The 23171-nt window shown below is 48.5% G+C and overlaps 1 protein-coding gene across 1 annotated transcript in view; it reads left to right on the top strand.

Moving 5' to 3' along the window:
• The window catches only part of Med27 (mediator complex subunit 27), a 185718-nt gene that overhangs the window by 45487 nt on the left and 117060 nt on the right, over window positions 1–23171 (top strand). The window contains exon 3 of the mRNA XM_051166136.1: window positions 22076–22206. Coding sequence (XP_051022093.1) covers window positions 22076–22206 — 131 coding nt within the window. The remainder of the gene's footprint in view (window positions 1–22075; window positions 22207–23171) is intronic.

Here is a 23171-nt window from a genome sequence, read left to right as displayed (position 1 = left end):
CCTTTGTCGTCCGGTTCCCTGTGCTGCTAGAGGACAAAGCTGCTCTTATCCCCGGCTGTGTTACCAAGCATGCTTTCTGGAAAGGCCAGAATTCTATCCTTCCCCTACTGATACTTGTTCAGGGTAGGGGGGGGGGGGGAACGGAAGGCCGGGGGAGCGGGGGAGCGTCGGGGTTTCTTTCACTTTGCTGTGCTAGTAATCAAGTCCAAGGCCTTGGGCATGCAAGGCAAGTGAGCCAAGCCACACCCTTAGCCCAGCTGGTTTCTGTTCCAGCAGCTGCTCAGGGTCCACCCTTGGGCACACCATGCTCAGTTTTCCGTGGAGGGAGTTGAGGCTAGCTCCTGCTTGTCATGTTTGCATGCGTGCACATTGACGATACTGCTGTGAAAGCTGTTGCCCAGACCCAGGTACATTCAGGGGAAGGATTTTGAGCTGAGGGCCACTGCATTTTCTGTACGGTGGCCATTTCCCTCTGCCCTTTCAGATGTTGCCTGTCCACAGAGGCTTGTCTTTCTTTACCTCATGCTCTTCACAGTCTGTTCCTTAGGTTCTTGGGCTATCTAGTGGATGACCCTAAGCACACATAATTGTCCTTCTATATATAACTCAGTGAGGGACCTGTGTGGAGTGGGAAATGTGCAAGGGGGCGTTCCTGTCGCCCGATGGGTTTGTAAACTGAACTGGAAAAGGCAGAGCTCCATGCTTGTGACCCATTAGGCCCATTCACCTCAGCAGGGTCTAAAGGAAGAGCATCGGGCTGGGATAATGAGCAGATGCCCCAGTGAGGGTTTGTACTGCAGGGTTTGGGGGAGGTTCGCCTCCTCACCTCCCCCTCTGCCCTTGTTCCATTGATTTTCTTTGGTGATCATTGGCACCCCTGCAGGAACCTCTCCATATGCAGTGGTTGCCTTGTGGCCCCTCCCAGTGCTGTCCCTGCCATATTTTCTCTGTGCCACCTTGCTACCAGCTCCATGGTCTCCTTACTCCTTTTGTTTCCTGGCTGTCCTTTCCCCAGTCTGGAATGTACTCACCAAGCGTGGGAGTACTGCTTGTCATCAAATCTTATTCTCAGCACTGACCTCAGAGCAGGGCCAGATGTTAAGATGCTAGACACAAAGCACGTATTTACAAGTGACGTTCTAAGAGTTTCACATGAAATTAAGTACATGTTGATTCGTCACTGGATGAGTGAAAAGTCCAGTTGGCAGCAATTCACATCTGTAATGAGTGGTTCTCAACCTTCCCAATGCTGTGACCCTCTAATGCAGCTCCACATAGGTGGCGACCCCCAACCATAAAAGCATTTGTTGCTATTTATAACTCTACTTTTGCTACTGTTTTGAATTGTCAGGTAACTATCTGATATGCAGGGTATCTGGTATTTGACCCTGAAGGGCATTGTGACCTACAGATTGAGAACTACTGATCTAAGTGTTGTGAGATTGGTATCAGGGGTGTGACTTTGGGCAAGTGACAACTTCTCTTGGCCTCTTCTGTATGGGTAAAATGGGATTGTCAGGACACCTTCCCCTGGATTGCATTGTGAAGGCATTATTATACTTGAGTTCAGTTGTGGGTGACTGATTCACAAATTAGGTAGATAGTAGTCCTTTTTCCTTTTAAAAATTAGCATTAATTATACAAAGCAGTGAGTTTCATTATGGTATTTCACACATGTCTATTATACAGTTTGGTCATCTTTAATCCCCTCTTACCGCTCTCTCTTCTCTACCTCCAAGTCCTCTTTTTACTTTCATGCATGATCTCTATTATTTTCTTTTAATTATTATGCCTACATGGATATATAAATACAACTGAGTTCATTTGGTATTGTTCATATGTATGTTTTTAGGGCTGACCACTTAGGATTGGATAACAAATTAGAGAGCTTATCCCTGGGGAAGACGGATTCTCCCTCCGCTGGCAGTCCATTGATTGCCTGTAGCACTTCATGTAGGGCTTGGGCCTGATGAGATTCCCCGACCCTTGTTGGCGTGTTCATTGGTAGTGTCGGTGTGCAGGTCTTGTTTAGGCAACTATATTGTTAAGATTTCACAGTGAAGTTCTATGTCTTCTACAGAAGACAGAGTCACAGCACATGTCCTAGTCCTCTGGTTCTTAAAATCTTTCTACTCTCTCTTCTGCAGTCCTTCCTGAGCTTTAGGTGTGTGCGTTGTGCTGGGCACCCATGCCAGTTGTTCTCTGCTTCTTGACCAGGCGTGGCTTTCTGTAACATTCTCCATCTGTTGCCAAGACAAGCTTCTTTGATGAATTGTTGGTGTTAGTACTTAGAATGCAGTTGGAATTCATACTGATTTAGGGAAGTGGCAGGAATAGGTTCTCCTGTGCTCCCTGGTCTCACTGGCCATAGGTAGTCTGCTAGGCTTGCAGTAGCACTCATGAATTCCATCCTATTGAGCAAGTCTTACATCCAATTAGACAGCTGTTGGTTATCCCAGGCCATCAGCATCACTATTGCACCTCTGAGGGTATCTGCTGTGCTAAGCCAGTGGTCTCCATGAACCATTTCTGTTCATATACTTCTCCCCTGAGGTGAGTGTGTAACTGTGTGTGCACATGCACACATGCTCTGGGCACTGGATTACACTATGGATGAGCTGGGCCACCGTCACAGGTTGTTTTAATAGTTGACATCTCAGCACAAACTGAGCCTACTTCCTACCTGTAGCCAGTCTTTGCTGCTTTGTGGGTTCTTCTTTTTCTACCCTTTATTCTCCCAGTTTTACCTCCTATTGCTAGATAGAGAAAGAACGATAGAGAGGAGATAGATAGAGAGATCCTTGAATCTAATTTCTTCTTTGAGCATGACCACTAACAAACTACCACCAACCTCCCTTAATGACCACCAACCACCAACCCCATCTATTGTGCCTCTGGCATTTATAGACCCTCTGAAAAGTTCCCAGAATTCCAAGGGTCACACAATCAACTGTCTGCAGCTGGCAGAACCATACTCAGCTGCTGTGGACGGTGAGAAGCAGCCCCATACCCCACACCTGGAGTCAAAACAAAAACATATTCTTATAATATTTCTGTGTTTTTAAAGAAACCAAAATTCCAGAATTCTCACTGCACCTACTATGACAATTTGATGTTTGATGTTCTAACAGAAGCCTGTGTGTTACAACCTCCTCCCTTGAGTCTTCATCTGATTGACCTGTGCCTGGCAGGAGAGAAGAGGCCCATAGCCACTGCACAGTCAGGGTCTCTACTTAAATCTGCCTGTGCTAACTGGGGACTGTTTCTAAGTTTAGTATGTGACATTGTTGGGGACACATGAGGTACAGTTAAGTGGCTTTATGTAACGTGTCTGAAAACCCAAACTGTCATTCTGAGATTCAGTTCCCCATCAGATGCCCACTTTGAGCTTTCTTCCCGACCAGCAGTGAGATGGGCCTCGTGCCTTCCTGCACACATCTTAGATACCATTTTCCCAGTTGCGCTTTGTCCTTGGGCAAGAACACTGGGGTAGCATCAAAGACAAGGGCGAGGCTTATGAGGAAAACAGTTCCTACGAGGTGAAGACCAGTTTTTCTGCCATCACAGGTAACCTTGGTGACCTTAAATCCTTGTGTCCGATGTGCTTTGATGACTTTGCAATTTTGATGTGTCTACGAATACCTAAGCTCTTCTGTGTTTTCCCCTTGAATCTAATAACGGTAAAATCACTTGTTTCTGCCTCAGCTCTGTTTATATTTATGAGAACTAATGACACATTGTACCTTGGGAGAAGAAAGAAAAAAAATTCCTCCCTCTTTTGAGTTCGGGGTGGGAAGGGCAGTAAGCTGCATCCTCTATTCCCATATTTTTAATAAAGGTTGCCGTGGCACTCATGATTTCATGTCTGTTCACGTGGGGCTGCATGCTGGTGCTGTGTGCCGCTTCTGAGATTGGCACTGTTATATTATTAATAGTACTGATCACACATGCCTTGCATTTAATATAGAACATAAGAGGCTCACCTACCATGAATGAAAACTCTCAAATTGAAAGTGTGGATGCCATAAAAATTTTAAAGGACGAAATGTGCTGTGGCTTAACTTTTGGAATAAAAATAGTGCATTTTTAATCAGCAGGTGTGAATGTCCTTGGCTTCTTGAGTTAGGATGGGAGAGCAAGGAAAGAAAATCTTCCTTTTCTCTGTGTGCCGAGTAGAGGGTTACTTACCGTGGACGCCAGGAACCTAGGTTATACTGACGAAAGTGGAGGAAAAATTGCCACAAAACAGCGAGGGAAAGCAGCTGTCCCCTTGCCCAGTCTCCCGCTCCTGTTTCTGCCTCTAAGAGCTTGGCACAGTTGGAGAATTGTGTACACAAATGCATGCGTGGAAATACCATGCTCTGATGACATTCCACAGGGGCGACCTTTGATGATGAATTTTCTTGCCCTTTTTAGGGGAGGAGAAGAGGAGGCGGGTGGTACTTCACAAGACTCTAAATTTACTCAACTTTTTTGGGTTTAAATTTCCTTAGGAAAAAAAAAAATGTCAAGTGATTGTAGACCCCGAACTGTCTTTGTTGGCATTTGAATGGCTTTGCGAGTCCAGTGTGGAGAGCAAGTGAAAAGAGGAGCCATCTCTCTCCTTGCTGGGGTGGCATTGAAGGCAAAGCCCCAGACCACATGGTGTCTTGGGGACCTTCGTGATTTATATATTGTATGTGATCTTTCCTTAAACATTGTTAACCTGTGCCCTTTACAGACAATGCTGGGTCAGAAAATGTCAGGGGAACGTCGGATCGCTTTCATAATTGTGTAAAGAAAATTGTTGTCTGCACGGCCCAGAGCCCGTGGCAGGCATCCTCACCAGGCAGGGCTTTGGAGACCAAACCGCACTGCGTGTGACGCTGCCTTGGGCTGGTGGGGTGTGAAAAACGTTTGAGTGAGATTTTACTTTTGGCCTCAACTAGTTCTGAGGAAGAAAATATGTTGTCGTTCACTGGCAGGCTGTTGTAGGCGCCTATTTAATTTGTTGGGAAGGCGGATTCTCCAAGCAGGGGGCCTTCTGAAGTGTTTACAGGCAGGCACTTTCTACAGGTAGGAAAGGGCAGGCAGGGAAGTGGAGAGCCTGGCACTGCTCAGGAGGAGAGAGGGCAGCTTGACACAGGGTCCTGGGACAGAGGACAGCAGAGGCAGGAGGAAGATAAGGGCGAGGAAAGCCCTCCTTCCTAAGGGCTAGAGTCGCAGGAGATGGACCTGGTGCTTGGGAGCCCACTCCCTACTAAGCCCAGGCACCACTCAGGTAGTAAAGGGAGGCCTGCAGTGTCATAAGATGGCACGGGCACATTGAGGCAGGAAAGCCTGTCTTATGTCCATCTTCTCATTTAGGTGGTAAGAAAAAAGATCCAAGTGAAAAGGAAAAAAGGCAGGTCTTTGGCAGGGCACGTGGCATAACTCGTGACTATTGTGTTTCGAAACAGCATTGGTTACTTTGGTTCAGCTCTTTCAGAATGAAGGAAAAAAAACCTCAGATGTGTGGGCTTGATCAGCAGCTTGCCAAATTTCACCTAAGCTGAAGTCTGAGACCACATTTTTCTTCTTTTCCTCCTAACAGTTTGCTTTCTCAATAAACACCAACAATGAACCTATAAAAAGAAGCCTACAAACCTGACATTTTTCCATGGGACAGAAGACATCTCATGTGTCTCCAGGACTTTGCCATCATTTTTCATGTTTATTTGCAGCCGGGGTGGGCCTGGGGCTAGTGGCGCCAAGGAGAGCTGTTCGCTTGGGCCCAGTTCCTTAGAGCACCAGGCGCTCAGTGCTGCACCCACCCCGCCCACAGCTGATGGAGCACCCAGCTCTCCCTCACCCAGAGAAGGCTCTCAGCGCCTCATTATCTCTACAACCTGAGTGAATTTGCAAATTAATTGATGTGTGGGAGGGAAGGCATCTGCTATTGTAAAACCCTTTAGCTGAGGCAGTAAAGCTTGAAATAAAATTAAGTGTTACTATAGTAAACTAATAGTCCCCAGGTGATAGAGCTCATTTTGTGGGGGACGGGGGTGTGCATGCTCAGGGCCTGCTTTGTGGCTCTGGGTCCTCTTCCCCAGTCTCATTTTTGTTTTCATCAAAGGAATATGACTGTGCACATAGTTTAAAAGGAGAATAATACTGCAAGACTTTCCCCAGAAGCACAGGTCTCTTGTCTGACTCTCCCCAAGTCACTTTTCAGAGGTAATTCTTTGAACGTTTTTAAAAGCTCCTTCCTTTTGCTTCTTGCCTGTGCATCTCTGAGTAATTTGCCTAGGCCACCTCAGATGTTAAATGGGCTCCACTGTGGATTAGCCTCTCCAGATTAGGAGTAGGCCTCTCCTAAAGCCGCCTTCCTCACCTCGGTGTTCAGGAAGTCTGTGTGCCATTCAGCTCCTCAGCTTTCACCTCTCCCACCCTCCCCCAGCTCTCCACGCTGTGCAGGGTTTCAATGAGCTTCTCTCTGCCAAGTGTTGGCCATGCATCTGCTTCCTGCCCGCTGGACTGTCCCCTGAGGGCTCCCTGTACATGGCTTGGTCCCCAGTGCAGCCATGTACAGAGGCAGGTCTTTAGGAAGCGAATAGCTCATGAAGGTTTGGACCTCATTGACAGATTAATCTGCTACATTTATGATTGAATAGGCTATGGCAAGATGATAGAAACAGGAAATGGGACCCGGATGAAGGGAGTGGGTCTTGGCTGGCGTGTCCTCCGAGGGTTTGGTTTGTCTCGGGCCCTTTCTACCCCTCCTCTATTTATTTGAAGATTTCATACACGTATACAATCCAGTGTGATTGTATTCACCCAGATTGCCCTCTCTTACACCTTCCCTCCTTCCCACTCCTGCTGACCCCTTCTTCCCAGTGATGTGCGTGCTCGCTGTGTGTGTGTGTGTGTGTGTGTGTGTGTGTGTGTGTGTGTGAGAGAGAGAGAGAGAGACGCACGCAGGTAGCCACAACTGCTGTGTGTTCACACTTGCAGCACTGAGTGTGTCATGTCTTTCTATCCCCTCTTCTTCAGTGTTCCCTGGGCCATCAAAGTGGGTGATAGAGATGACCCATTTAGAGCTCAGCACCCAGCTGTCACTTATTCTCAGCACTCTGACTAGTTCTGAGTCTCTGTTTGCAGATGGGAGCGGGGCTGAGTGTAAACTTCAATACCAGGAAGCCCCTTTCACTCTTTCCAGCCCTTGACTTCATGGCTGCCCTGAGGTGAACTGCCTACTCGGTCATTCACTCCCACCACTACGCCATTGTGTCTTTACCTCAGACCATCAGCAATGGAGCCAGCCAGTGATGGACCCATGACACCATGCTCCCACATAAGCGTTTGTTGATTTCTTCCAGGCATTTTGTCACAGAGACAGAAAGCTGACTACCAACGTTTCTGTTGTCTCAGTTTCTGTTCTTGTTGCTCTTTGGATTGGCTCTTTGTGTTCATTCATTTGCCATCATTTCAGGGACTTGGGGAAGGAGTGCAGCTGAACATGCTTATCCACCACATCCGGCCAAGAGGCCCCGGCTCCCATGTGAGACAGTGTCTCTGTGCTGTGCATAGGCTCACCATCCTGACTTTGTGTGTTAAGGAGCATGCTTCCATGGCAGCGTGCCCGTGTGTTCATGCAGAGCCTCAGGGCCTTTCACGTTGCCTGTTGGAATGAAGCACAGTAGTGTCTCTGGGTCCCTAGCTGAGCTGATGAAGCTGGAGACCCAGAGGAGGAAGGCCCTCTCCTCTGCCTTTCCCCAGGGGCTAGCCTTATCTCACAGCAGTCTGTTCTGCTGCCTTGGCTACCACCAGTTCACTCTTCTGGACTACAGTAGTTGAGGACAGAGGCACATGGCGGGTAATGGCAGCACCATTGAAGCCAGGCTTTACATAGAAAGCAGACTTTCTTAACATTTAGAGCCACTCTGCTGTGTGGGGCTAGGGGCAGTGTGACTCCTCTGCCTGTTTGTCCTTGTGGTGTCCATCTGACACCACCCACCCCCATCCCCCACCCCTGTTCGAGTGCACACATACAGATGCAAGTCACTCCTGCTGCCTCCCATAAGAAGGAAGATAAATACCTTTGCACACCTGTCTGTGTCTTTGGAAACCAGCACACAAACCACCGATTTGATCTGTCACCTGCCTTTGGGGAATGATGTGCTGTCTACGTGGGATGTGGCCATGGCAGCCACCTTTCTCTGCCCCTGCCTCTCTCCCACCTCAGCCAGCTCACAGGCACTGGCCTGTGAGGCCTGGTTTGCACCTCACTCTTGCTGGGCCTCCACCCCTGTTGCAAGGGAAAGTAAAATGCAGCTCACAAGCCTAGCACGGGCCTTATTAAAACATCATTTCCCCTGCCTTGTTCCCAGATTTCTGTGCTTAATCATAGAAAGGCAGCTTGCTCAAATATACATTATTCTTGTTTGGGAAAGTCCTGCTGGCTTGTCTGTCTCCCCACCCCCTCCGTGTTTTGTAACCCTGCTGCACTGAGGCAGGACTTATTAAATATCATAATTTGCTCGTTGGAGAATTATTTGTAAACTTAATTAACTCTGTCAGTGTTTGAGCTAATTTTCTCCCTGATTTCAGCCTCCCTGGTCCTGGTTTCTGGACTCTGTCCTGTGTCTGTTAAAGACTTTGTAAATAGTTTTGAAATGCCAGTTGGTGATATATGGGCCTCCTTAACATTTCTTTGATTTATGTGCAGTGCTGTGGAAAAAGGCAAAGAAAGCAAATTATATGGGGAAAAATGTTGCCAATCTTCACTTTTTTTTTTTACCTTTAGTTTTAAAAAGTACACTTATCAATCACGTCTGATGGATTTTCTTTTTTATAAAGATTGAAAATTTAACTATTTGAACACTCCTGCAGTGCATGACTGTGTTTGCTTAGTCACGTGTAGCTGAGCACTGAGTAGGGGGTCAGAATTCCCAAAACTCACCACCTGTCTCCAGAGGCAACATGGAAACACAGCAGATGCTGACCGGAAGGGTAGATGCCTCTTCGTGCTAGAAGCCTGTCACTTCATCTCTGCATCCCTGGATCCTTGTGCTGACTCGGAAGAGCTGCAGCTCAAGAGAGCTCATTGAGATTTGCCCAAGGGAAACTCTGTCACAGACTAAATTCTTAGTGCGTTTATTCATTCTGCTGTATGCATGTGTACACACACTCCAGGACATGTATGGAGGTCAGAGGACAGCTTATGAGAGTCAGGTCTCTCCTTCCACTGTGCAGATTCCAAGGATCACATTTCTTGGCAGCAGTACCTTTAAAGCTGAGCCATGTCCCCAGCCCAGTTGCATGTATGTTGATGGTTTCCAGGGAGATGCTGCACCAATCAGTGAATCCATATGTATTTCCTAAGATTGTTCCATGGTGGTTCTGAGGCTTTGGTGTGCCTGAGAACCACATGGGCTCATTGGTGTTGATGTGACTTCCTGGGCCTTTCGTAGAAATGCAGACTTGAGCCAGGGCCCTGGAATCTGTATGTGGGGGCCAATGCCCTGTGGGTGGTCCTGATGCCAGTGAAGTGGGCTGCCAGGGGTATTGTTGTAGCACACCCGTGCCCCACAGGTTCACAGCTCCTTATACAAAGCTTGGGAGTCTTAGTATTTTATGTTATAGAGAGGTAGCATGTTGATATGCCCTATATTACATTAATTTCTCCAGCGGGATCCTGCATAATACCTTGTAATCAGATATTGTGCTGTAGAAATGCCTGCCTCTTCACAGTAAGTGAGATAAATTAAGATTTAAATAGACATATCAGTTCAAGGCAGGTTTTGCTGCCACACGAGTTTTGCGCCTACATTGATGAGAAAGCTTTTGACTTTGAGGACTTTTCATACATTTTCATGTTGTGAGAAGGAATCCTGGCTCTGCGCTGGCAGCTTCTTGTCCTCTGTTCTGGGTGTGAGACAGCAGAAGGCAGCGAGTGGGTGAAAGGTGTGTATACACCAGCTAGAACACTCCCGCAGCAGCAGCAGGGAGAGTTCTGGGACAGCAAATAGAAGCCCAAGGCAGAGCAGCCCGTGGGTCTGAACTCCAGTGCCAGTAGGCACAGTGTGCTGTTTATGGTAAGTCGTGGTTTCATCTTCCAGGCCTGGTGGATGGTGCCTCTCCTGCTGTCTCTACTTCCCTCATGAGAAACTTGTACTAACTGGGCAACCTGAGGGTGACTGCTCCTTGTAACCTGAACTGACCTAACCAAGTAATGCGGGGGACAGTAGGTCCAGCCCCCAGCTCTACTCACACCCTTCTTGAAGACCTCACTCATACCCCGGGGTGGTTCTCAGCACAGCGTGAAGCTCATCTCATCTCTGTCCTGGCTTTCTCCCCCAGCTGTACACTTACTGAGGGCGCAGTGGTCCTGATGGTGGGGTGGCTGTAGTGGCCCCAGAAGAGATGCTCTGGAGCCAGGCTGTCCAGATTCCAGACCTCACCCTACCATTGCCTGTGCCTCAGTTTCCTCATCATCAACAAAGAGATAACAACAGTGCCTGCTTTGCAAGGTCACCATGCAGATCCCTTGGGTTAACCAGATTAGATGAGTCCCTAGCTCACAGTGAGCCCCTGTTATTCTCTGGATGTGACATGCCCCCAAAGCCTCGTGTACTGGGATGTGGTTGCCAGGCCATTGCATTCATCAGTAGATCAATCCTGCATAGTATTCATAGTGTGATGGCATTACTGGGGTGGGGGGTGGTGTGTGTGTGGTGTCTGTCTGTCTGTCTGTCTGTCTTCTAGTTAGAGGAGGTAGATCATTGTGGACATCCCTGGGAAAGATATAGCATGTCCTCTGCCTCTTCCTCTCTCATACTTGGCTTCTTGCTGCCTTGAAGTAACAGGCAGCATGCTCCTGCTAGCCCGACATCCTGCCTCACTTCAGGCCCACCATGTGGAGCTGCCTCAGCAGGGCACCTCACCGTGGCCAACAGTTGGCCTCTCCTCCTGATGCTTGTTCAGTCAGCAGGCTTCTCAAGGTGATAGAGTCTGGCTAGCCACTGTTCCAGACTAGGGAAAGCTCTGCGCTTAGGGGTTTGCACTAGAGGCCGACTTTGACCTAAAAGCAAAGACATTTCTTGTGGTTCCCTGCCACGTCTAGCTCTGTGTTCTGCACCTGTCACACCAGCCCGTTCTCAGCATGTTGTTGATGAACGTCCACATGGGCCCCTGTGCACAGACAGTGGGGCCTGGGTGGGGTTACCCATGCTGTAATGCACACTGGTAACAGAATGGATGTTTCTGAAAGGCAGGGTGGGGTTTTTGGCTGGTTTGAGCAAGCCCCGGCTCTGCCCAAGCTGCCCAGGTGAAAGGCAGCCTGTCTATTTGGGTGTTGAGGGTGAAAGGACCCTAGTAACACAGCTCCACTGGCCTGTTCTTCCTTCTCAGCTCTGGCCCAAGGACAGCTCCTTTCCATACAGAGCCTCTGGGTGGGCACAGCGAACGGTAGTTGACTGTGTTTTTCCGTCTTCCCTCATGGGTCCCCTCTCCCAGCCTGCCTGCTGCTCCTGTGTGGTTCTCTTGCTTGCTTCCTCACAGCAGATTGGATTGGCTGGTTTGAATAGGCAGCACCACTTCTTCGGAGGAAACAGGAAGCGGGCCTTTCATCAAGCTGCCCCTCTTGGGCTGGGCGTGTGGCCCAGTGGTATGTGCCTGCCCGGCATGCATCAAGTCCTGCACTCAGTCTGTAGTAGGGAGAGAGAGAAAAAGGAAGATAGAGGGGAGAGAGGAATAAAACAATGGGAATGGAGGGAAAGTGGAAAACAAGGAAGGAGACGGGAGAGAGAGTGGCCCTTGCGTCAGGGGCTGGCCTCAGTCCCAGCCTCGCTGTTCTGTGTACTTGGCTTCCCAAGGGCCAGAACTCATCTGTGTCCTCTAAGTCTTGTGTCCAAAGCAAGCCTACCAATCATTGCTTTGTTCTTGTTGGTAGTGGCACATGAACCCTAGCCTGTCAGGAACAAGCACGGGTTACAGAGTTGAGGTACACTCGCTGTTGGCCCTTTTGCTCAGCACTTGGTCAGTTTACCACTCACCGACTCTGAGGACCTGAGGGTGAGGCTCAGCTTGCTTCTAGAGCAGCTGAGCAGTGTTGAGAAGCAGCACTACCCTACCGAGAGACGAGGCTCTGGGGAGTGGACTGATGGACCTGCGCTCACAAGGCACAGGTGTGGAGGACTGCTGGCATGTACCCAGACGGATGACTACACCCCTGCATTCTCAGACTACAAATCGTCCTCCGCCTGGATCATGGTGATTGGTCAATAGGACACTCAGTCTGATATGTTGCTTGTTTTGAACAAAAACCATCCCTACTCATTGACTATTTTTGCTTCCAAGGGTGAAAAATATCACAGCCCTGGATTTTGTGGGGGAAGGTTCTGGCACCTAGGCTGACAGCTGTCTGCCTTCTCTTATTCTTTCTGTGTGGACAACCATGGCCTTGGTCCACTACGTATTGTGGTGTTACTCACTTGCCCAGCATGTGCATGGCCCTGGCTTTATCCCTGGTACCACCAAACCAAACCAAAATTGAAGCCCGTGAAAGCCCTAAGACAGTCCCACACACGCAGAAAGAGAGTGGTCCTCTGGGAGGGGTGTGTGGAAGGAGGAGACCCTTGGTCTTGCTCCACTGAGAGTTTTGTGATCCTAGCCTGGTGGCTTTAACACATCAAGGCTGAGCTAACATGCCAGGCATTTAGGTTGAGTGCAGATTAAAAAGAACAATCTCGACAGTCTATTAGAAGGCCCTTCCCAACTGGTCCTCCAGGGTTTCTGAGGCCCCCACATAGCATTCTTCTTGTTAGGGAGAAGGTTACTAGAGATGAGCCAGGCGGCGTCTGCCCACCAGGCTGTCTCCTAACACAGTGTGAGGAGAATTCTAAGCTGGACTTCTTTCTCTGTGCAGCTAACAGGTGCATCTTTTTCTTTCTTCCATTCCCCCAATTTGTTACCCGTTGTAGTTAGGGTGTCAATACTTGATTAAAAAGTGATCAGCTAGCGAGATGAGACATTTCTCAGTTTAGACCCCTCTACAGGCCTTGGACGGCTTTGGTCTCTTTCTCTGTGCAGAAAGACGCCGAATCCTGTGCTGGAGGGTAAGAGTGGACCCCTCTGCAGACTTGGAGAGCAGCCCGGGTCCCTGCAGATTGCTGGCCTTGAGACTTGGTCCTTAGATGTTCTTGGCCTCTTCCTCACCACTCTCCACAGAACTGAAGTAAGAAACCCCTCTGACATCCACCTTAGGGAGGGGTTCAGTCGACATGAAGACAACTCTTGGTCCTTCTAGATGAACATTGCTGTTCACAGTGGGCTCTGAGGAGTGGAGAAACTCAGGAGCCTTAGTGTGCAGCTAGCCACCTGACTAGGGCTCTGTCTCCAGTCCATGAGGCCACACTGCCAGGCTCTGCCTTTCCTGCCCCATCCAGAGTGTGGAGGAGTGCATCTGCTGCCCTGGACCACTCCCTCCTTGGGACCTCAGGCACTAGCCTCACGATTCCTTTACCTTGAAGAGACGATGCAGCTCGTCAGAGGGATCAATAAAGCAGTACGTTGGTGCTTCCAGCTTTGGAGGTCCTGCAGCCTCCAAACTAAGGGGCCGTTAGCTCTCTTCCACTCCTGCTCTCTCTGCTTGTTCTGACATTAGAGTTAGGTCCCTGCAAGTCAGTGGTTATATGGCTCCTTCCTTTGCCCATCTTCTTCCTCCTGCCCCCATATGCTATGGTTGAATCTAGGGCATCGTGCATGGTAAGCACGTGCTGCACCACCGAGCTGCACCCGAGCCCATGCGTGTCTTCTGTGCACTGCCCTTCCCTCCCCTTCACATCTCCTTCCTCTGGTAAACAGGGCCTGGGAAAAGGTAGGTCAAGTCCCTGGCTAGCAGCCATTTGCCTCCCCAGCAGACTACTGGCTAATGGGGAAGGGGCATTGGATCAGACTTAGCTCCGAAGCAGGCATTTCCTGACCTGGAATTAAGGAGAGTTTAATAGTTTCCTGGGTGGAATCTAACCACAGCAGCAGCTGTGTAGCACTCATTTTTCTCTGTGAGGGAGCCACCCCTTATCTGACTACCTGTAAAAGAAGATTTAATCACATTCTTGTTTTCATTAGCTTGGTAGTCTTCTGAGCTCGTGTCTCCTAGTGTGTAGAACTTGTTAGCTGGCCAGTGCGGAGGCGCACAGGGCTCCCCACTTTACTCATTGCCCGGGTGCAAAGCCTCCTTTCTCTCTTCCCCGTGCCCCAGCCATGAATGTTATGAGGACAATAAATAAAGTTTCATCTGTCAGTTCAAGATGAGGTGCCCGTTAAGGCTAACCCAGGCGTGGCCTTCACAAGGATCCCCTGCCCCTCTACCACTAGCGTTAGCTGGAGACTTGAGATCAGTGAAACAGCTATATTACTGGACCTAAATTGACAGGCATGGATTTTTGTAGTAGGAAGCCAGGCTTAGATTGTGTTTTCACAGAGGAATCTTTATTGTTGTTATTATTATTATTATTATTATTATTATTATTATATTTTTATATACTTACTTACATATGAGCCTGTGAGTGTGTGCAGCGGTCAGAGAACAAGTTTCAGGAGTCACTTCTCTCCTTTCACCATGTGGCCTTCAGGGATAAAACCCAGGTCATCAGGCTTGGTGGGAGGCACCTTTACTGGCCAAACTGTCTTGTCAGCCAGAGAAATCTTTATAGCCATAGTGTTTCAGTGTTGAAGGAACAGTGGGCATAATTCTAGCCTTGCTTTGCAGGCTGTTGGTCAGAAACTAGCACTCTCCGATTCTATCAGCACAGAGGTGACTCTGGGTGCTTTATTGTCCCCTGCTGCAGCTCTCGTAGGTTAATAACTAAGAAAGGTGAAGTGCACATTGTGCTTCAGTGTGTGCAGAAGTGTCAGGTGTATAGGGAGCTCTTTCAGGGAAGTGTAAGCATAGCTGCTGAGGACAGCAGGGTGGGCTTCTGCCTCCAAGGAGACCATGGACACACAAGCCCAGCACGCTGCCCCTCCAAGAGGATGACGGGCACACAGGCCCAGCATGCCGCTCTTAGGAGAATACCATCTCACTCTGTCACTGCCTCAGAAACTTGTATAATATTCTTGCTACTGCACTGTCAATGTTGTTTTGGTCCATTTATACTTCCTGGCTGCATCTTAAATAGTGATATGTCATTATAGTTCAAGCTGCTACCATAAACTATAATACAACGAATGGCCTAGACGACAAATGTTTCTTACAGTGAGGCTGCAAAGTCCAAGATGAAGGCCCTGGCAGATTGGGTGCCCAGTGAGGACGGTCTCCCACATGTGCCACCGGCCACCTTCGTGGTATATTCTCATCCAAGGGATCACCCTTTCACAGGGACTCACTTTGGGGACCTCATCTAATGTCATTCCTCATCTAGTATCGTTACTTCCAAATACTGAAGTGGGGCCTTCAGCAGACTAGTGTGACACAAACATCAGCCGATTAACCACGCTGCTCTCTGTGACCTTGTGTGGCACCTGTGATGAAAGCCTGGCATGACACTTGCTGACACTTAGGAGACAGCACGACAGCCATCTTACCTCCCCTTGTCTATCTTTTTTTTAGAGGTCTGCTCATCATCCCTTTTTTGCCTGCCTACCTTCCTTCCTTCCTTCCCTCCTTCCCTCCCTCCTTCCCTCCTTTCTGTACAAATGATACCCCCATGATGAGTCTGCTTTCAGTTTTAGCTGTGTTCGGGTTGTGTTGTTCCTGAGTCTTCAGCTACATGAGTGATTTCTCCCCTCGCTGACTGGCATTTTGAAGTGTGGTTGCGTGCATACAGCTGTGGTGCACGCAGGAGCAGGTGTGGAGAACAGCCTATTAATAAAGGCGTGAACTCCAGGAAGAACCAGCAGAGCAGGTCCATGCATTAATATGTCGGAAAGAAACCCACATGGCAGTTAGCACATCCATGCAGTGCCACAGTTGAGCAGGAAGCACAGCCCTGTTTCAGGGCTTGCTTTCAGAGTAATTGGAGGGCCTGCGTCCCCGCTGCCCAGTGGAGAACAAACAGGCAAGTAAATTGGAGGCCTCCTTCTTATGGTTTATTGATGCTGTTTTGACCAAGTAAAAAGATTATTTACCTATAAAAGCTCAATTCAATGCTTAAAAAAAAAAAATAATCGGCTGTTTGAAAGGAGTTCTATGAGATAAAAGGGCGACCAACGCTAATGCCATTGTCTGATACTTAGATTGAAACCCAAGCAGAACAATTAGATTTATGGTGTTTTTCTGTAGTTGTTTTCCTTGGCACAGACGGTGCCAGGCAGGCTTCCCTGCTCTGCCCAGAGCTGGGCTCAGAAGGAGCTGACTAGCTTCACAGCGATGCCGCACCGTCTCATTAGCAGGAAGCTAAGCTACTGCAGTAATGAGGGCCAGAGGTCTCCGCAACTCAAAGCTGTGATGAAGTAGTCGTGGTTTTCAGTTCCAGTTGGAATTTAATGATTTGGGGGAATATGACTGTATGGAAATCTCAAATTATCTCTGTCCACCCATGTTGCAGGCATGTATCCCAGCTGTGCAAGGTGGCAGCTGGCTCAGACGTGTGTGTAGCAATATATAAAGTGTGGGCTTAGAGTGCGCCTCTGGATTTTGGTGTGTTCTCTGCTACCTTGGAAAGAGCTGTCTGTCTGTCTGTCTGTCTACCTGCTGGTGTGTCGTTGGGTCAGTGATGTGTATGGAGTAGGGCATGGACTTCTTTGCTTTCTCATCCGGTCCCAAAGTCTTCAGTAAGAACAGTGTCTGTTCTCCAGATCAGTAACTATACAGGCCAGGCCAGGCCAGGTCATAATCGTCTCAATCAGTGGCCCTTCTGCTCGTCTGCTGACAGATGCACCAGTAGCCCCTGTGTGTAGTGAGTAGTCCCGGGCATTGGCAGTATGCAGGAACCAACAGCAAACATGGCCCCTCAAGAGAAGTTTCCTGGGTAAGAGTTGTTCTCTCAGACAAAAAACAGCACAGAGTTGCCTTTCCTAGTCCAAATCCCAAGATGATAAGTTATGGGCTTGGAAAAGGTCTAGAGTGACAGGTGGGGCAGGGGCCTGTGGGGATCCCTGCTCTTCCATCTCTTCCTCCTGCCCTCAGAGCCTCTTGTCTAGGCCACTCCACTGTGAGGGCTTAGTCCCAGCCTGTTCTGGGTCCACAGGGCTTGGTTACCTGCAGTGCCTATATGTCTGGTGCTCTTCTTAGGAATGTGCAGGTAAGGGATTTGTGAAGTGAACAAATCCCCCCTTCAGGCCAAGAGCTGGCCTCCCTGTTTAAGGATTGGGTGAATCCTTAAGAAGGAAATAAAATCAAAGCTTGGCTGACCTGACTTTCCATTTTCAGAAGTTTCTGAATGTCATATTCTCTTAGTGTGGGCTCCCAGCCATATGGCGTGTGCATATACAGGGACGCTTTGGCCTTGGACCCCAGGGACCCTGGCCTAGTGAGTGCATTGGACTTGAGCAGACCAAGGAACTCCCCTCTCATTCTTGGCCCATTGCAAAAACATTTTCCTTACTTTGGAGCAGGTAGAAGCCATCAGGGCAGCAGGGAGGACACCAAGCAAGTTGAGACTAACCTAAAGGCTCACTGAGTTTCCTAAATACTCAAATTTCAGCCAGAAACGTGGCATTGAATCCCGCCGCCATCACTTTCTTCAAGATAGTTTTCGTTCAATATGCGCTACTATTTACAATTCAGAGCATACTCAAGCCAACTGAACTTTGACCCCAGGCTCTAGGTTCTTTCAAGCAGGTTCTGTAAGACCTGGACTGCCCAGTGGAAGAGTGCTGTCCTCTGAGGGCAACAGTCTTTGATTTCACCAGAGCTGCTGTGACTACGCCAAGTGCTGTTGACATTGCTCCATAGAAAGAGGGTCGGGTGGGGGGGGGGAGTCACTGGACTGTCACCTGGGATTCCGGCTGCTCCCTCTTGCACATCTCAGCCCGCTGTGTGTAATTCCGCCCTATTTGCACATGGCCTCATGATCTAGGGAGCAGATACAGCATGGAAAGTTAACTGAAAGACGGACTCCACCTCTACAGCTCTAGGTCTGTCATTATCCCTGCCAGGGTGAGGGTCTTCAAAGGTGCAGCTGCTTTGGGGTCACGTACACTCTTGTAAGTAACCCCTCATCTATGCTCTGTAAGCCAAATAAACTTGTTAGCTCTCTGGGTTGGACTACGGGGTCATAGTTTTGGGGGCAACGGTGTTTGTTTCCTCATAGATCACCTACTGTATGAATATTAGGGGAAGTGGTACTGCTTTGCCACCTTCGTGCTGGAGTAAGATACTCTCCTGGCTCCTCTAAAGAAGGGTGCAGGATGTCCAGCCACAGGCTTTCCTGGGAGCAAAGCCCGGGGCGCTTTCTCAAAAGGATGCTGTGCAGGCTTTCAGTCTCATGGACCCCTCCTGGCAATACTCAGAGCATCTCCCATGGACAGTGAGTCTCAGCATTATTTACAATAGCTGCCATCAAAGTTTGACTAATTCTGATTGGTCTTTCCTCATGTCATGGTGAGTTGTTGAAATTTCCCCAGGTATAGAGGTGATTAGTGGATATGATTGATTAGACGGGGCTTTAGGTTGAGAGCAAATAGAACAGTCCTAGGTAACTCATGGGAGGTAGAAGGCTGAAATCGACTCACAGTGAAGTCCTAGCTGGAGCATCCACCACCTCAGAGGACAGACCGAGCTGCTAGCTGCTGTCTATGGGGCTGGCAGCTCCATGGTGAAGGAAGACCCTACGTGTAGCCTAAGCCTTCCTACCCACAGTTGTAGGATGTAAAAGGTTCGGGGCCAGGCTGTTTCATTTCTTGCCTCTGTCATGTTCCTCCCTGTTAGTGGAGAAATGATCCTATATGGAAACCTCACGTCAGAACTTGGACAAGTGGCTTTTCTGAGATGAAGCTGCTTCCATGCCGAAGACATTTGGAAGGGAATTTGTTTATTGAAATCTATTTTTAAAGAAAACAGTACAGAACCTATAACTGAAAATTTATAGCAGAGTTTTGTGCATAACCTGTTTCTAGTGTTGCATGTGGACTTGGTCTGAACCCCCTTTTGCTCCCGAACCATTGGCCGGGGAGACATTTTCCAAGAGTCTTTTCAGCTCTAAACAGTGTTCCCTGGAATGAAGTGTTTGGTGTTTAAATAATGTATAAATCCAGTTGGACAGGAGCTGCCTGTCAGTTTTATTAACTTTGACCTTTTTGCCCATTATAAAGGTGGTTCAGTTAATATTTAATGGCCCCTTATAGATCTTGACAGTTGGAGCCATGTTCCTGGAAACCGGGATCTTATATATGATTAACAAATGTCACTTAATCATTATGAGTCAGCTTGCAAGGGCAGGCTTTGTTTTGGGTGAAGGAAAGTCCTTCCACCTGTATGCGCTTGTGGAGCTGCCCTGCATGCTGAGAGCCACCATGATGGGGAGGTTTCACAGGACCCTAAAAGACAGATAGCAGTCAGCGTGCAGCTCTGCTGCGTTGGTTTTTGTTTGTTCGAGCAAACGATCCAAACAGGGCCAGGTGGACAGAATCCCCTTGCCACTGTGCATAGTTAGCAGGACTGTGCCTTGAAAAGCGTCAGCAGGGCTGGATCGGCTGAGCTTGCATGGACAAAGAAGATGGAGAGCCAAAGGCAGAGAGGGTTCCTTGGGCCAGAAGGGGCCCTGCCAAGCTGTCTTCCCTTCATTCCAGAAAGACCCGTGCTTATTGCTCTCACTGCAGATTCTGGTGGGGAAGATCGAAACCTGAGCAGCTGACATTTTGAAACATTGTCTTTCAAACTTGTGCTGTCCCTTGCTCCCATTGATTTCCCATTTAAGGAATCTGTAGGAGAAAACCAAATCTGAGCAAAATTCACTGGTCTAAGATGAGTTGTTAGAGCCAAGTCATGCCCCTCTCCAGCCTGTGAAGAGCTCCTGTTTTATTATGAAGGCCATCTGTCTTTGTCCTGTGTGGGGTGGCCATGGGCTTCCCAGCACGTCCTCCCGGTAAGTCAACTGCCTGTTAGGAAGCAGTGTGGATGCTCCAAACACAGCCATTTCTCCCTCACTGGGTCATGGGGTAGCTAGCTTCTCTTTTACAGCCACTTGCAAGGAGCAGATCATTTTAATCGTCTTTGTTTTTTCTCTGTGTGCAGCCCGGTGGCCTTAGGTGGGGCCATTTGTTTTTCAGAGCTTTATTGCTCTTTGCGTCCGGGCCCAGCCCTTTATATATGGTGGTCACCATTTCATTACCACAAGCTGTAATGCAGCTGACTCGGCAAAGGAAATCCATGCCTTGGAAAAGCAATCGGGAAGAAATTGATTCAGAACGAGTTACTATTTGTATGTTTAGTTAGTTCTAAATATATATTCTAAAGACCTTGCTTCATTGGAGAGGAGGGGAAGAAGCATGTCAGTTGTTAGCAACGGTCTCAGTCCAAATTTTCAGCTTAGCACTTGCACATCTGAGTGTTTTGTTTATGTCTGTTCAGGATTGGGATACCTGTCAAGGCTAATTTTATTATAGAGAGATTGATGGTAATTCTTAGGATCTAAACTACAAAAGCAGAGGAAGGCTATTGTCACATGTCACAGAGCTCTGCTACATTTGGCAGTGTGTGAGACTGGGAAACTTTTTAATCCAGATGTTGGGTTGGCAGAAGTTGGGGCACCAGGGAGCTTTCTGCAGTGCTGGGGAATTTTCTATGCCTTTGTCTAAACCAGGGCTTCTCAACCTTCCTAACTCTGAGACCCTTTAATGCAGCTCCACATGTTGTGATGACCCCAACCATAAAATTATTTTAGCCGCAACTTCATAACAGTAATTTTGTACTGTTATGAATCATAATATAAATAATCTGTGTTTTCTGATGGTCTAGACAACCTCTGTGAAAGGGTCATTTCACGCCCCAAAGGGATTGCGACCCCCAGTTGGAGAACCAGTAGTCTAAACCATCAAATGGTGCACTCAACATGTATGCGTTCCACTTTACACAAACTATAAGTTAGTGAGGTGGGTTTTCTTTTTTGTTTGTTTGTTTGTTTGAGACAGGGTTTCTCTGTGTAGCCTTGGCTGTCCTGGACTCACTTTGTAGACCAGGCTGGCCTCGAACTCACAGAGATCCACCTGCCTTTGCCTCCTGAGGGTTGGGATTAAAGGCGTGCGCCACCACTGCCCAGCGAGGTGGGTTTCTATACCAAGCTGTCTGGGTTAGAACGAGGCTGTACTGTTTCTCCCCTCCACAGAAGTCAAAAGACCATGGGGAGTAAAATGGTGTGTGGTAAGTAACCTCAGAAGCTCATCAGCTCGTCCAGGAATGAAACAGAGGGTACTGGCCCCGAGCCCACCCCGTGCACACAGCTTCCTCTTTGCTGCACTGGTCAGTGGCACATGAGCAGGAATGAAGTCACCACCTCTGCCGTTCCCTCTAGAGCCTCGCTCTGTTTGTATGGGCTGTTGTTAGATTGAGCTGGTGGAGCTGGCTCTCATCCTGACACTGGTACCGTCACCAATAGGAAAAGTGACTCCAGAGAAAGGTTCCAGCTCGTGTGCTTGAGCCTGTGTGGTCAGCCAAGTTGAGGTCCTGGCTTACACGGTCCAGGATCAGTTATGTAGTTTTTATTACAAGCAGGAGTTCCCGGAACTAACTTTGTCCGTTGGGGAACATCTTCATCTTCGCAACACGACACAGGCTTTCAGACCACCCCTTGAAAGACCTGGGTGTATTTCCACCACCACACCTCCCCAGTTCTGCTAGTTTTCAGAAATGCACAGCACCGAGCAGCACCTCCGTAAGTGCCTCACAGTGCATCTTGCTTTGTTTCTAAATCAGTGCAGTGATGCTCTGCAGCCCTTTAACACTTTAACCCTTTCAACTGTGTCCATTTTTCATTGGTGCATTACTGTTGCGAGGAACAACTTTGCTTCTTTTTCTTTTCATTTAATTATCACCTTAGGAATACATTTTTTGCAGCAGGATGTTAGCAGCAGTTTTTGAAATAAAATGTGTGAGGTGACAGTCTGGCCTGGGATTGATAGTTTAACTCCCGCTGTCCCCAGCTCATGGAATGTTCTCTCCCTCTTGTCTCTGCAGCTGCAGTACCATGCAGGTCTAGCGTCTGGCCTTTTGAATCAGCAGTCCTTGAAGCGCTCTGCAAACCAGATGGGTGTGTCTGCCAAGAGGAGACCGAAGGCCCAGCCCACCACTCTGGTTCTGCCGCCTCAGTAAGTGAAGGGTTTATGGCCGGGCTTTCCACCCGAGTGAACATTGTTTTGTTCTCTTTTGGAGTTGGTAGGAGGGTTTTGTTTTCCTTCCAAATAGTGTCTTCCTGTTTAAAAGGACTCTAGCCGGACTGGCCTAGACAGCGGACCCTACCTAAGTTTTTCTGGAGCCGGTATGATGTGGTTTCTAGTTTTTATGTACCTGGCGTATAACTTTCCAGCTGGGAGTTTTAGGTCCTTCATATCTTAATGTTTCCTTAGCCTAGTCCTGAAGCTGGCAGGACACCAGTAGAGCTGACCTGTGTACATTCTGGTAAGCATAGGCCCAGAGGACACGCTTAAGCCGGATTCAGTCAGAGCTGGGCTGGCCGCTGACTCCACTAGTCCCATGCACCCTTGGTCTTTCACCAGCAGGGACAGTAGGCACACAGGCCACATGGTGCCTTTCCTTTCCTGTATACATCCTGGTAGCTACCGGTTCCAAACCCCTAGGAGAGTCCTCAGACTCCCGGCTAGCATCCAAGCTGCCTTTAACCCTATGCCGAGTTGCTCCCATTTCTTCAAATAGTCCATTTTAGTCTGGTGTGGTGGCCTGTGCCTGCGAGTCCCGGCATGTGGGAGGCTAAAGCAGGGGCCTCTCTGTTTAAGGTCGCCTTGGACTATAGAGTAAGATCCTGTCTCAAAACAAACGCTCTAAGAGAAAAACCACAGTTTTGCCAGTCCCTGAACATTATATAAGTAAATCCTATGCTGTTGTTTGTGCTTGTTCTGTGTGTATGTGTGCGCACACATGGACACAAGTGTGTGCCCTGGGCATTGGACCCAAGCCTGTGTATGCGTAGAATGTGCTTTTCCACTGAGCTGTTTCCCTAGGTCAGCATAAAAACAGGAAGCATGGATGCCTTCTTTTTCTACTCCTTATAACATTTGTTACCTCAGTTGCTTCACCCGCTTGGCTGGCAAGCTGT

The sequence above is a fragment of the Acomys russatus genome, chromosome 24, assembly GCF_903995435.1.
Source record: "Acomys russatus chromosome 24, mAcoRus1.1, whole genome shotgun sequence".
Classification (NCBI taxonomy): domain Eukaryota; kingdom Metazoa; phylum Chordata; class Mammalia; order Rodentia; family Muridae; genus Acomys; species Acomys russatus.
This window is presented reverse-complemented; position numbering and strand designations above follow the sequence as displayed.